Source organism: Castanea sativa, chromosome 11 (assembly GCF_040712315.1).
Source record: "Castanea sativa cultivar Marrone di Chiusa Pesio chromosome 11, ASM4071231v1".
Lineage (NCBI taxonomy): Eukaryota > Viridiplantae > Streptophyta > Magnoliopsida > Fagales > Fagaceae > Castanea > Castanea sativa.
In genome coordinates, this window is record NC_134023.1 from 7,571,184 (window position 1) to 7,586,398 (window position 15,215).

The 15,215-nt window shown below is 34.6% G+C and overlaps 1 protein-coding gene across 3 annotated transcripts in view; it reads right to left on the reverse strand.

The window, feature by feature from the left end:
• Positions 1–1,163: 1,163 nt before the first annotated feature.
• Positions 1,164–15,215, reverse strand: part of LOC142615684 (guanine nucleotide exchange factor SPIKE 1-like) — a 29,848-nt gene continuing 15,796 nt past the window's right edge. Inside the window, exons 17-30 of one of the 3 annotated variants that reach the window (XM_075788443.1) lie at positions 14,742–14,886; positions 11,941–12,067; positions 10,713–10,906; positions 9,641–9,771; positions 8,412–8,487; positions 8,097–8,207; positions 6,268–6,450; positions 5,449–5,586; positions 5,047–5,220; positions 4,562–4,909; positions 4,157–4,489; positions 2,928–3,113; positions 1,753–2,727; positions 1,164–1,565 (exon numbers count right to left, since the gene is read on the reverse strand). In XM_075788443.1, coding sequence (XP_075644558.1) covers positions 1,311–1,565; positions 1,753–2,727; positions 2,928–3,113; positions 4,157–4,489; positions 4,562–4,909; positions 5,047–5,220; positions 5,449–5,586; positions 6,268–6,450; positions 8,097–8,207; positions 8,412–8,487; positions 9,641–9,771; positions 10,713–10,906; positions 11,941–12,067; positions 14,742–14,886 — 3,376 coding nt within the window. In that variant the 3' untranslated portion in view covers positions 1,164–1,310. Of the gene's footprint in view, positions 1,566–1,752; positions 2,728–2,927; positions 3,114–4,156; positions 4,490–4,561; positions 4,910–5,046; positions 5,221–5,442; positions 5,587–6,267; positions 6,451–8,096; positions 8,208–8,411; positions 8,488–9,640; positions 9,772–10,712; positions 10,907–11,940; positions 12,068–14,741; positions 14,887–15,215 lie in introns of all 3 variants that reach the window. The other 2 variants (XM_075788444.1, XM_075788441.1) reach the window with 2 other exon arrangements.

Consider the following 15,215-nt stretch of genomic DNA (forward strand, 5'->3'; position numbering starts at 1 on the left):
AAAAAAAAAAAAAAAAAAGACGTTTTCATCTCTAGAGTTATGCCTCGTAATGATAGCCTGAAACCTTATTGGAAAGAATAGTTCACTGATAGCCTGCCTCATCTTTTTGCTTGGTAAGGTAAAAGAAGAGTTACCTAGTACAGTTAGTATGATATATTGATGATGTCCTCTACTCAAAGATTATTGATAAACTTAGGAAACATTTGTATTCGTTTCTTGATATCATTAAACATAATGGTCTTTGCTGTTTTTGCTAAGAAAATCAAACTATTCCAAACAAAAGTTTGTTTCCTTGGTTACCTAAAGTACAAATCCATCCTATTGATAGAACCATCGAATTTGCTGATAAATTCCTGATATTATCACAAATAAAACACAATTTTATACCTGTCCACAATCAATTGCTGCTGGTAGAATACCACTACAATTTGTTGGAAGCAAATGTATCATCTTCAATGTTTTTCCCTAATGAAAATTAAACGATATTCATACATATAATTCTACTCTAAAGTCTTAAAACAAATAAAATATAAACTTAAAATATAAAATTGAAAATAATCGATGATGAAAATGATAAGAGTATCAACATACTATACATAGCTATGCGATCTCCTGAACAAGAAGTAAAATTAACTGACCCACAAACTCAAATCACATGATCAAAGAGGAGGAATAGTTTTGAACAAGGTAGCAGCAACCTCCACAAAAAAAAAAAAAAAAAAAAAAAATCTAAGCATTACTCCGAGAGTTTGAAAATTAATCTAGTCTGTCTGAGCGATGCTTTGCTGCCACGAGTTGACAAGTGATGCATCGTTAAGTGACGTAGTATAATCAAAATAGATTCAAGAGGAAGGTTTACTCAGTACGACAAAAATAACGAAGGAAGATGCAATGTGAGAGATAAAATTGCAACAACTTTTGCACTTCAATTTTTTGTTTTAAGCTTTCTTTGTAAGGTCCGGCTTGTGTCCAGTGGCCACTGGACCCATTAGGATATGGACGTGTCCAGTCTTGGACACAAAGACTGGACACATGTCCGCATCGCAACATGTCCAATGGCCAGCAAATAGGTATTTTCTATCCCACCAAAATATGATATCAGCAAAATTTACGGCTGCAATTTTACTATCCCACCGACTGGGTATTTTCTGTAGAGAGAGAGAGACTAGCAATTTTCATTTTCTAACCATCACCTACTACAGTTAGTATACACATATTTGTACATCATTGAAAAAAATAATAATAAAATAAGAAAACAAATAATATGGACACATCAAGCAGAACCAAAAACAAATAATGCTACAACATTGTCAAAGCTCTGAGAGAATGGCAGGGATGTAATGAGATAACTCTGCAGTGAGGGACTGAAATCCATTCACAAGCTGTGTGTGGAATTCCTGGTCTTCTTCTCCAATCAACCTGAAGTGTACCCGAATGGCCCGCTTGCAAACAGCCATGAATTCAAGGAGTGCAGCAATGAGTTGCTGCAATTCCTGTGAACGCAGCCTCGTTGCAGGCTCACCAGACAGGAAGGCCGTACACACACTTAGGACTCCACTGTTCACCTGCACATGTAGTTGGCCAAGAGGAATGAGAAAATAACAAGCAACGCCATAAGTTTGATTACAGCGCATTTTCAAAAAGAATGGGCATAAGGTAATTCTAATGACTCAGAATCTGGAAGTCAGCAATATATATTGTCAAAACTGACTACAGAAAACAGAAATTAAAAACCGAACTTAGCAAACTTACTTGAACAGCAACACTGCCTTGAAGAATTCTCTGTAGACTCTGGAGACGAGGGAGTTGATCGCCTTCAGAACTGCGAGGCTCTTCAAGCTCATTTCGTAGTGCAGCTGTCCGAGTTTCAATCATTCCAATTGCATTTTCTACTGGGGAGAACTCAAGAGATTCAGATTTAATTACCAAGAGCCTATTCACAAGGGCAGGGAAGGAGCCCTCAGTCTGAAGCACACTTCGCCTCTTCCATTGGTCTTCCAATCCACCCTGGGTCTTGCCATTTTTTGTAAATGGGGTATCAAACAAAAAGCGGTCAAACACACGTGCACGGACACTTCCAGTGGAAAGTGAAAAGATCCGTTCCCTTCTACTTCCCAAATCTTCATCCTCCATTACTGCATCAACAGCAGTTATCTGCAGGTAGCAGACTCCAGGCTGTAATTCGTCTGCCTTCACTTGTCTCGAATCTGGAATAATGTGTAAAGTGTGATTGCCGTCCATCCTAGACTCATATATATGACTAAGTTTCTCCATTATGTCACCTAGCCGAACATCACGGGGCTCCCGGTATACATACTCCTTTCTATCAAGCTTCCCAAATCTATCACCATAGAATCCCACCCTATAGTATGTGGCATCAGTGAATGGAATTGGGCTTGATTCCTGCTCAAGAATTGATTCATAGATAGTAGTGAGTAATGTGTGACATTTAGCCAGCTGCCCATATGCCCTCCTGCTTTTATAAACTGGAATTACAAGCTCAAGAATGCTGGCACAGAAGTGATAGAGCTCAGCTTGAGAGAAAAGCTTATTAGCAAGCTGAAGGTACTTCACTGCAGAATCAACTGTGAGCTTCGAAGCACCATATCCCTCTACCTCAGCTGCAGAAGCCTCTGACGTAATCTCATTGCTCACCATTGGGCAAATTTTACGAAGAGCAGTTACATGATCCTTGCTCCAAACACCATCATTTCTAGCTACAAGGGCCTGCAGTAAATTTAATTAGACATATGAGCAAAAGGCAGTTAATATTTAAGCAACAGTAAGCAAATCATGAAGTCAATTTTACAGCTCCGCACTGTACAAGATGAGAAAATGGGGAAATAGTTAGGCAGATTTTGTAAGGTCAACTTTCCATACAAGGACTGAGGGTGGTTGAACCACAAGCCCCAATAACAGTTTACTACCTGCATCACAACACCAGCAACAGCCACAGCACACTGGGCAGCTTCAGCCCAAGACTGCATTTCCTGATGTGCATCACATAAATGTAGCAACCACATTATGTGAAGATCTGGGACAGGCGCAAATGCCATCGCAAGTTTGTAGAAACTTTCAGCAGCTGCATATCTATCCATAGTCATCACAGATCCCTGTGAAAGAAGGGGGAAAATGATAGTATTATTTTTGCTAGTTCAATAACATTTACTCATCAGGACAAGAAAGTAGGAGGAAAGTCATGACCACATTCAAAATTGGAAAAATTCATTCAATCCCATTTGTCAAATTTGCGCAAACTTCCTTAAGAGTAATGGTAACAAAGATATGTCTGTGTGTGTATGAAGCTCCTCTCTTTCTTATCAACCCAATATCCCACAGCACCCACTCCATGGCAGTTGTCAAATATGATTGTATTTGTAATAATAACTTACCTCATGTTTCAAAAGCACTCTATCAAACATCCACATAAATTTCACTAAAAGCTATTGGGTTGGCACTGCAAAGACCCTACCTTGACCTTAACCCTATTCCCCAAATCTATATCTGCCACTTGCCCAAACAAAATCCCATCCCTGTGCCAATGGAGTAGAGAATCAGGCCACCTCTTTCAATTGATCCCTCGCCATTCCAGCATACCTGGCACAGGCCTACTTTAAGGTGGGAAGTGCGGGGTAAGGAGTGGCGAGGGAAGGGGGGCTTTATAGAAAGGATTTTTAAGAATATTTAAATTTGTTTCAAGTACATGTAAACTGTCAAAGTTACTAGTACTTCTAGGAAATGTGTCCTTTTAAGTGTCCAACTTTACATGTGTCTGTAGGTTACTTTAACTTTGGTGAAAGAAGACATAACTCTGCCAAAGCAAAAATACTTATACTATAACCTACTGATAAAATTACAAACCCAGATAAAGTAATATATGGAAATAAGCAGCTCTGTAAGACTTATCTCCCACCATGAATTAGAAGCAATGTTATGTGTCCACACAAGATGTGCCAGTTACAATGAAAGCAAGAATGTAAAACAGAAGTTTAAAAAAGATGTCAGTCTTGTCTTGGGATGTGAGGTATCAACCCTTAACCCTGATTAGTGCAACATTCCCATCCTAATAGGATCAGGGCATAGTGTTTGTTAATTGAGTAATTATTCTGACTGTTTCTCAAACTCAAAGCTGATGCAAATATTGCTAAAAACTTACCAATAGTGCATGCTCCAAGCTTCCATCAAGGGCAAGAAGAAGACTGTCAGAGAGATATTTCACCTCTGACCAGGACCACCTGTTCTCTTCCGATCTTTCTGGAATTGTTACCAGAGCACTATCAGAAAGTCCACACTCCCTCAATAGGTTGGGGCTTTTAGCTTCATCTGACATTTCCTCCAAAGATTTTCTAAGCCGTCGTGCTTCACCACTTTCCTCTAGCGTTCCGTCAGGCTTCATCTGAGTCACTTGCACATCAGACATCAGCTCCGATAATGTGATAATCAGCATGACCCTTAACCTTGCTGTCTGCATGAAGCAATAGAAGGAACTCTGCAAAACATATAAATAAAATAATGTAAGTTAAGAACAAAAGCAGCAATCTATGAACTTCAAAGGGCATACCTTCACAAGTATCTGGAGCCCAATAACAGCCCTTTTCCTGACACTTTCATTTCGGAAAACTGCAAGTCGAAGTAGATGGAAAGTCACTTGCTTTAAGAAACGATCATTTTCCCTTGCCATTAGAGTTCCTCCATGAAGATCAAAGACATTGTTGAAGACAGGAAACAAAGCTTTCCAGAAAGACAGAGGCTGATTTCGGGAAAAGAAGCTCATTAATATGGCCGTGATACAATCAAGTTTTCCATAGTCAGTAGAGATGCTATGGGAGGCAGCCATCATGGAAAATTTCTCTGTTATTTCCAAAACCTGGAGATTGACAGAAGCACTCAAGTTTTCTTCCCAAAGCTCCTGAAGTGAATGTGAAACTATCAGTGTTCTAAAATAGCTACAATAAATGTAAAACAAAAATAATAGTCATTTCTTGGAGTAAATGGTGCTATTGCAGCAATCAAACAAGCAATCGATTTTTCTATCCAAAACTGTACCAATTTTTGTCTCAATATGGGGTGCAAAGATTCTCGAAGTGCTTGCGCAGAAGCTCCAATCCTAGAAGACTGTGCCTGAGCCAGAGCTTCTCTCAAGGAATATGGCTGACTAGGGGAGCTTAATTGGGAATTCACTCTCTGCCATAAATAACCATTTTCAGGTGTTCCCTGAGGCTGCATTAGAGTTTCAAGGCGTATTGAGGATACAATGAATATGTTCTATATCATAAATATAAATAAATTGCACAAAGAATAACCAAGAAAGTACTGACCGATGAAGGTAAATATTCAATGGATGTAAAGTCAACATTACAATCAATGAATGAATAACAAAAGGCAAATAATAGACAAAACACCGAAACATTGATTTTCAGAATAACAGTAAAATTAACTTACTCTGACTTCTTGTCTTGATGCCTCAGATAGATAATTGTTAACTGCAGGAGAAAGTCTATCAGAGTACTTGGGGGAAGCAGGCCCATCCCCAACTGGGCTGCGAGAACTACAGCCCATGAGCATGCCATCAGCAGGTTTTCTATGCTGTAAAAGTATATAATAAACAATTAGTCTTAAGGGTAATGTAATTAGAGCAGGAGCCAGAACAACAAAATGTGATACAAAATGCAACTTCAATAAGGACTCATACAAAAACATATATCAACTGTGAAGGGCCCAAAAAAAAAAGAGCTTAAAAAATATTTTGTTCATGAAAGAGACAATAAAGTACATAATTTCCAAAAGCATTACCACAGGGTGGAAACAGTTACGATTTTACCAAAAAGAAATTCAAAATACCTGTAATATGTGGACTTCTTTGAGACCCAAAATTTAAGCTTAACGAAAAGCATCTACCCTCTAACTTCTTCAAGATAAGTTTTAAAAATTGGAAAAAGTAGCAACACACAAGCCAGAAGGAATATATATATATATATATATATATATATATATATATATATATACACCACTACAATTTGTTGGAAGTAACTCTATTATCTTCAATGTTTTGCCTTAATGAAATCAGACAATATTCATACTTCTAATTTAACTTTAAAGTCTTAAAACAAATGAAATATAAACTTAAATATAAAATTAAATGATGATGAAAATGATAAGAGTATCAATGTTGCTATGCGATCACCAAAACAAGAAGTAAAATTAACTGACAGACAAACTCAAATCACATCATCAAAGAGGAAGTAAAGTTTTGAACAAAGTAGCAACCTCAAAAAGAACTAAGCATTCCTCCAAGAGTTTAAAAAATAATCTAGTCCGAGCGATGCTTTGTTGCCATGCTTTTACAAGTGATGCATCATCAAGATTGCGCACAATTTGCAAAATAAGAATTAAAACTTCACGCTTTTCAACGGCATTTAGGTTGTAAAAGACAGGCATTTCATCTAGGATCTGCATAGACCACAGGATCAATAATTAACAAAATTTAATAGGAAGAATCACAATCCAAAGTTGATAACATTTTTTTTTTATAAGTACAATCCAAAGTTGATAACATGAATAATATAATGTAATGGAACCACCTTAATCAACCCATGACATTAAAAAATATAACCAAGTCTTAGACCAAAATTTTGGAGTCGGCCATGGATCCTTAACAAATTAATTAGGGTCAGCCACATGTATTCTTTTTTGCCATTTTATTTCATCCAAAATTATACTCTTTGGTACCTCCCTAATTGACAAGTAATTTTTTACCACTTGTACTGTTATTTTTTTATTAGTACTTCTAATATTGCTATTTTAAGTCTTCCTCTTATCTTTTTTTCATTCCCTCAACTTAAATCAACTTAATCGCTCTCCTCTACACAAGACTATACAATTTCAAGCAACTCTCCCCCATCATCAATAAAGCAACCCCTATCTTTAAACTCCTATTTTTAAATGAATTTTCTCATTTTGAATCTTATTTTTATTTGTATTTCCACTAATCATCTTAACATTCTCATTGCAGCCACTCATTTTATAAACATGTTGTTTCTTAACAACCCAACCTTGGTACCAAAGAGCAGAGTTAGTCTTATAACAGTCTTAAAAAGATTTTCTTTTAACTTAATATGTATTTACGATCACACAATAATCTTGATGCATTTAACAATATAAATTTTAAAGAATTGTTGGGTGAATCAAGAAATTTAGCAAACTTGGAAGTCATGCCATACATATTATAGGCTAGCAAATCAATATATTTAGCAAATTTGGGAGTCATTGCATGGTTACATGGGTTAATTTGTAGAGTTTATCCCTATGCCATTGTAGTAATGAGATAGAACCCTATTTTTATTTGCAGGTTCCAATAAGCTTGCTGATAACGTTCCTGTACTCACTAGTGTATTGCATCTTCAGACATCACTCTTCAAGGGAATGAAAGGGATTTCAACTATTTACCTTTTCCTTCGTCCTTTGACTCTGGATTCATGTGACTTAAGGTCTTAATTATTAGGCATTTCTTGTCATTTTATTTTAAATAAAGTTTCCTAATACCAATATAAAAATTTAAAATAAAAAATAAAAAAACATTCCAGGCTGATCTCCTCATCTTGATTCTGCAAGCATGTGCTGACACTATAGACTATTTAATTCTTTCATAACTTATCTCGACATACTTTAACTGACTTGTGCTCAGCTACAATTAAATTAGATTAATTCTACAAAAGCAACTACCCAAAATTGTTTCATTTCTGCTATAACTGCATGGTCTATGACCATGAATTGATACACATAATTTTGCATTGGCATTATTACTTATAATTTAATATTTTCATATGGGTGGTGAAAAGAGATTGGTTTTAAGGTGAGAAAATCTACAGCTTTGATAAAGAGCTTTGAGGTGTTTTTTATTTTCATATATGCAAATATATTTCCTATACCAAAACAGAGAGGAACCTTAATATTCCCAGCCAGTGGTACAATCACAACTGCATAATTTACCTTTAAAACTTAGTGAATGCAATTTGAGATTTTGAATGGGAATATATTCAATAGAAATAAAAAAGAAATGAATAAATAAACTGCTTCAAAAATTTAACAATATACACCTGTCCAATAAGTGGAAAATATAACTGTGCAATATATAGCTTATCTTCAGGCTTTTGGTATCGAGCATCAAACTCATGCTTGCACAAGAGGACTACTAATATTCTAGCCGCCTACACACAAGAAAGCAAGTATTATAACAAAATAATAATAAGTGCATGTTTTCCACAATAGTATACAGTACATAGCTAAAAATGAATAACAGTCACATTTATGCAAATTGTGCAGGACACAAATACATCTACCCTCTCAAACGATACATACATATATATCAAATGAAATTAAGGTCAATGCAAGAAATCTGAATTAAGACTTACCTTTGCCCGCAGAGATAAATCGTCATGATCCCAAGTAAGGAAAATCTCCTGTATCAAGACAGATGAAAGGTAGTTCCTACGACATGAACATGCATTTAAGTCAAGCACACATCACAGACCACCTGAAGTAGCTGAGCCAAATAGATTGAAATCTTAAAAAGTAATGAAAATAAAGATATTAAAAAAAAAAAAAAAAAAAAAAAAGGAAAAGAAAATTGTGAAGACATTCCATTCTTCTCAGAAGCATAAGCACGCCAACTGTAAACACTAAAGGTGATGAATTGTCAGCTATCCCATAAAATCTAACACATATTGTAATTCAGAATGGAAGAATCACACCGATTGGAAATGTATTATAAAGGAACATTATTCTGGATATTGCATGGGAATACATCTATCAGTAATGCAACAGTCAAGTTTTTCAAACCTTCATTGTAACAATAAATGGATTTAAAAATATATATATATATATAATTAATTAATTTTCAACATCTATGAGAAGGATAGCAACACATCTGAGAAATAATTAACATGCATGTGAAATCACAACAACTATAATTAATTTCTAGCTTCTGTACAAAATACAGCATTATACTCCCTCCAACATATTTTGTTAAACCTTCGTTCCTTAATAGGATGTCTGCAAACATGTCCATTTTCTGCAAAGGCGTAAACTATTTCATGGCCTTTTCTATATTACCCTTCCTTTTTGAAATAAAATACAATAATACTAGATGAACTCAATAAGTATATAAACAATGAACTCAATAAGTCAATAAAAAGAAAATGTATAAAAACAATGAACTCAATAAGTCAAATGCCCCTGTTTTAATACTAAAATTTAATCTTGTCAAATTTTGGAGCTTATTAGCATTACAAATATGCTTATAGCCAAACAACTCTAGATGTTCTAGTATGATCAAACCAAAGGCTCCAACTAGTAGTGGCATGGTGTGGTTTCAGCGATTTTGGAGAAAAGCAGCAGGCATCCTTGGATGGATCAATTAAATAAGCAGAATATCATCAATTCCAATGTCAAAGTTTGGTTTGATATTATTTTACAGAAATTATATGCTTACAGAGAACACTATACCACAAAACAATATCAAATAAGCAAGTTACACAGAAATTTGAGCTACTTTGAGATGCTAAATTCACCTAGAATTCCACTGTTATCTATATAAAAAGTGAAGAAGTACCAAAGAAGAAGTGTCACATTGATGAATTACCTATCTGAAGGGTCTCTCCCAGGCATTTCCACAAAAAGGTCATGATCACATACAATCTGCAAAAATGTAAGCTTGCAGTCATGCAGAACCATTTGGCACACCCCAGAAAATTTGTCAAGGTACAAGGAAACCTGCAACATACAGAAGAAACTGTGTAAAGAGTATATAGAAAACGGGCAACAACAAAGTCCACCACTTTCAGGCCAATAGAGCCCTACTGCTTTAGTACGGCTGTACAAATCACACTTTGCATTCCCCTACAACTAAGGTATGTTTCTTTATCAATGTTAATAAGTTGGTGTTGTTTGTTAACTCAAAGGTCATCATGCTTACTGGTCTTCACCTCATCGTAGTAGCTAGTAGAGAGAAAAATAGACAAATATACAAACAGAAAACCCAAAACAAAACAAAATAAAGAGGATTGATAAGGCTCAAACATTCAATTAAACATCCCAAATGCTAATCATCAGCCGTTTAAGCACACTCTCATAAATAAATTCCAGTTGCCCCTATTAAAACAATGTCTTATACAGTAGCAATTTGGAATTCAGCCACAATTTAAATACAGCACCCAAAACCACCAAGTAAAATACGGAGGTGAAATAATGCCAGCACCAGCAAAACAAAGTATTTTGCAGTGCAATTCACACTTAATTGTAACAATGAGTAATACAAGGAACATATCCAGTGGTGTCATTTGACCCAAGCTACAATGTCTGTATTGCATCAACTTTTAGAACAAGACTGCTGGTGCATTCCTTAAGCATGGTAATCCATTTTATGAGAAGTTTGTGACTCTCTCCCTCTCTCTCTCTCCCCCATTTATTACAGAAAAGCGGATGATAAGTTGGCATTGCTTAAATTCTCCCAAAGTTACTCTTTTATCTAATTCTAATTTTCTAAATGATGAACAAAACTACTGAGTATTTTTTTTTATACATTACCATGTTTATCATCAAAAAGAGTTCTCAAAGCACATTCAACATTCCTGGTCTACAGTAGATTCAAAAGGATCAATCGTAAATTCTTACAAATACATGTGTGCAACATTAAAATACAGCAGAAAGCATACCAATTCAAAAACTTGGCGAGGTTCAATGATGGACAAAAGATCATAACAAAAGAAGGCCAAACTGCTATTCAAACGTTTTGCCAAGCTCAACCCCTTCTTACAGCGCTCATGCACTTCTGTTAGAAGGCAATCATACAACTGCATTATACATCTAAAGACACCTTCTTTCAATTGCATCGGAGGGATATCTTCATCTGTACCAAAAGGAAAATAATATTATTAAAATAAAATAAAATAAAACTCACTCAAAAATTAAACCAGATTATAAGCTGATTAGAAATGTGATGCTATGATTTGATGGCAGCGACATTTAATTAAATTGTATGATCAACATAGAATTTTAAATGAAAGCAACTATATATATAACAAAAGAAGAAATGGCATCCTAACATAGTTCAGTACTAAAGTCTATCAAAAAAAAGTGCAGCAAATAGAATGGCAAAATAACATTTTTTTAACACCAATCAAAGATATGCGACTCTAAGCAGCAGAAAAGGATATATATTGTTATTAATATTTACTAAAAACACCATATGGTACCATCACTACTACATTATTCACTTGAAGTTTAGACTATAGACAACATCCAGTAAGCAAGGATGAGCAAGTCAAACCAATTTTTAAAGGAAATATCACTCCTTTGGACATGGAAACTACTGCCCAAAAACCAGAGAATATGCTTGTTGCCATGATAGATGAATCATTCCAAAATTTATTCATGCTTTATATAATATTAATGAGCTCAAATTTAACAAGCAAAATACTATTCAACATACATCTTTAGATTGAAAGCATATCCTATCAAAGGCCACAAAATAAATTTCTTTCCTTACATGTTAAATTACATTTTTTATATCTAATTTCTTGGATTTTGGACATATATGCAACTTAGCTAGATAATATTTACGATGAAAGAGGCACAAAGATGTGGGAAAATCCCTTCAACCTAAAAAATCCAATTCCTCATTAAAAAATGAGGGACACATCCGATGCACAAGCTAGCTTTCACTTGGGAAGCTAAACTATATATTAACCTTGGTAACCATGTACCTAAGTAGTATTATTAAGCTTTCCAATAATTTAAGCTTGACCAACGGCCTTCTCTCCTACCAAATAACTTCTTAGTAATTCAACATCTACTAAAAATATAAATGCAGAAATAACATGGATATTAGCAAAAGCCATCTTAGGAGATCACATGAATAAGATTCAGGGAATTCAAAAATACCTGTGGGAAGGTTATGATAGAAAAGACGAGTCTTCTCCAATGCCATTGACTTGACAATTAGCTCAAGGAAAAACCAAGCCATAGCCAAAACATCATCATATACTGGTCCAACACGGTAGCCTTTAGCCTGCACAATAAAGTTAATACTGTTTAAGAAATGAAAAACAAACAGATATATAAGCAGAAAACACTTTTTTTTTATAAGTAATAAAATTATATAAATCTGGAAAAGAGAGTCACCCAAGTATACAAGAAATATACTGGGGTAGACAATCAATTACAAAATAAATCTAATAAATCAACATTAGAAAATAAAGAAATGTTCCTCATGGCTGTCAGCAAAATCAATTATATATTGGCACAAACAGGATAGCAAAATCAGGATTTCGGTTTGAATTAATAGGATGACATTGAAAAACAATTATGTAATTAATTTATGTAAATATATTTGGATTGACATCTTCACCAAAAATAATTTCTCTATTTCCGCTTCTATTCTATCTATCATTTTTCAATATTAATTAAGGATTAGTGTAGAAGTTTTGTAAGTAATTGGCTTAAGAGTGATGGGGGATTGAGAACAGAATATAGAAGTTTGTTTGGCTCTGTTCACTGGAAATAGCTCTCTGTAGTAATATTAATAAAAAAGTTTTTGTCCAAATGCATCCAATGGATCTGAAAGCCATGACCTTACCCTCCACCCAATCTTATACATAGGGAGGAGGTATCATTTGAACTAGATTTCATTGACTGTTTGGCTGAAATTTAAATCTTGAGATTTACTGGTTTTTGAGAATTTGAATCCACAATAGTAGACTTTATGGTGTTTAAGCATGCTAAGAATTTGAATTCATGTTGCACTTTCATTACTCTATATTTAAAAGTACACTTTAAATTATGAAAATAATCTTTTAAATTGTTCACTTTGTACTTTTTAAAGTCATAAATTAATACTTTGAAAATTATGTGTAATTTTCTTATGCCCTCAATGATCAAAAAATCATATTTTTGTTAAATTACTCAAATATTTTGTATAAAGTTTAAATTAATAAGTCTCATATCAGTGATGTGAGAATTGAGATTTCTTTGGTAGAATGTCAGAGTTGAAATTCTCACATTTCATGAGTACTGTAATTCTTAAGTTCGTCAAAGGAACAACCAAACTATCACAAATTCTCAGAAATTACAGTTTTCCAACTTGAAATCCTACATCAAGCACATACCCTAAAAAAATTGATGAAAAGCATGTTTGAGAATGTATTTTTGGTCATTTATTCTTGAAAACAAAATGGTGATAAAGTGTTTTGTGTTCAACAATGGGGTTCTTCACAGGGATTTACACTTCATTCAGGCCATACAATGGTAAATTGAAGTCCTTGATGACTTTCATGGATACCATTCATGGTTTTAGATTTAGAGGGATTGGGGAGGATAAGATGTGCTAGAAACATTGATAAGAAAAGGCTTCATGTTTGGTTCTCTTCTGGATACAGCTGCAATCACCAGTGAGCATCCTTCCCCTTGGAAAATCATATGGAAATCAAAAGCTCCTCCGAGAGTAGCCTTCTTTGTATGGACTGTGGCTTTGGGGGTAGATTTTTTTACTATTGACAACTTAGGGAAGAGAAAGGTAAGGATTAAAAATTGTGCTATATGTGTAAATGCAATGGTGAATCTGTTGATCACCTTCTGCTCAATTGCCCAGTTGCTTCAGATTTGTGGTCAATGATTTTGGTTTTATTTGGACTTTCATGGGTGATGCCAGAGTCTGTAGGTGAGCTCTTAGCTTGTTGGCAAGGTCGTTTTGGTTTTCATCGAAATGGTCATATTTGGATGGTTATCCCCCATTGCTTGAAGTGGTGTATTTGGAGGGAAAGAAATAGCGGGAGTTTTGAAGACATTGAAAGTTTTTGCCTAACCTTAAGTTGTTCATTTTTAGAACATTATTGAATTGGCTGACAGCCATAAGGAACTTTTCTTTATTTCTACTGTTGATTTATTAGATTTATGCAATTTTTGTCACTAATTGTCTACCCCAATATATTTCCTGCATACTTGGGTGACTCTTTTTTCTGATTTATATAATCTTATTACTTATAAAAATTAAAATTAAAATAACAATAATAAAAATAAAAATAAAAAACTGAAAGCAATAAAAATAGCATGTCTCCAAACTTTCTTGTCGTTGTATTTTAAAAACCAAATAGGGCCTAGCATTTCAGAGCTGTTTAATGATTTGCTGGAAGGTTTTATTTTCAACAGCAACCAATGAATGAATTTAAAAAATCTATCAGGATAAGATTGTGATCCGTATTGCATTTAAAAAACAGGCTTAGGTTTTTATGGCTGTTTGTTGATTTGATGTCAATGTTCACGTTCAGATTTCTTGTAAGATGCTCATAGACAAAGAAGAGGGAAAAACAAAGATGATTAAAACAATTAACTGAACCATTTGATATTAATGTTTCCATTTCCAAGCTGACAAAAACAATATACTGAAATGAATCTATTTTTACTTGGTCAAAAGTGAATACCAGGACCAATTTGCAAAAGTGGCATGCTAATTACCATTGCATGTAATTTACATACTACACTTGCATGCTAAATTGCTCCCGTCAATATAACATTCAGGACATACACTCAATGGCGGTTTACAGAGAATTGTATGTTGTCACTTTTGTTTTTTCTTGGTCCAATGCACTTCTTCTATACATTGCACTTAATAGTTACAAGTTCTGAAGTAAATTACCTCACTAGAACTAGCATCGAAGATTAAAATGTGAGCAGTGAGATAGAATTACCTTACTTCGGGCCAAGCTACCCCAGACAGTTGACAAACCAGGATATACTGGTGCTTGACGACCACCAAAGTCATCAAAAGTATAATCAACATAGTTAACTAGAAAATGATTTCGCTCAGCATCATCAGCCGACTCCTGTTGCACCCTACCAAAAAAGAAAATATTACACACTATTAAATGCTAAATTGGAAATGCAATCGTAGAACTACAGGAAAAAAAGAGAGCAAAAGAGAAGGTGAAGGGCTGTTAGTTTTTTTTTTTTGGAAAGTAAGAAAGTAGTATATTCGCAAGGCCAATTTATGCATAAAAAGCACAAAGCAAACCACAAAATTACAAAGAAAAGAAATAAATAAAGAACAGGAAAAACAAGAAAGAAACTTAATTACAAAAGAGAAGAGAACAAAGGAACGAAGGGAGAGATTCACTAGATGTAAGTCCCCAAACCGAGACCAGTCAAATAAAGATCCACTAAAA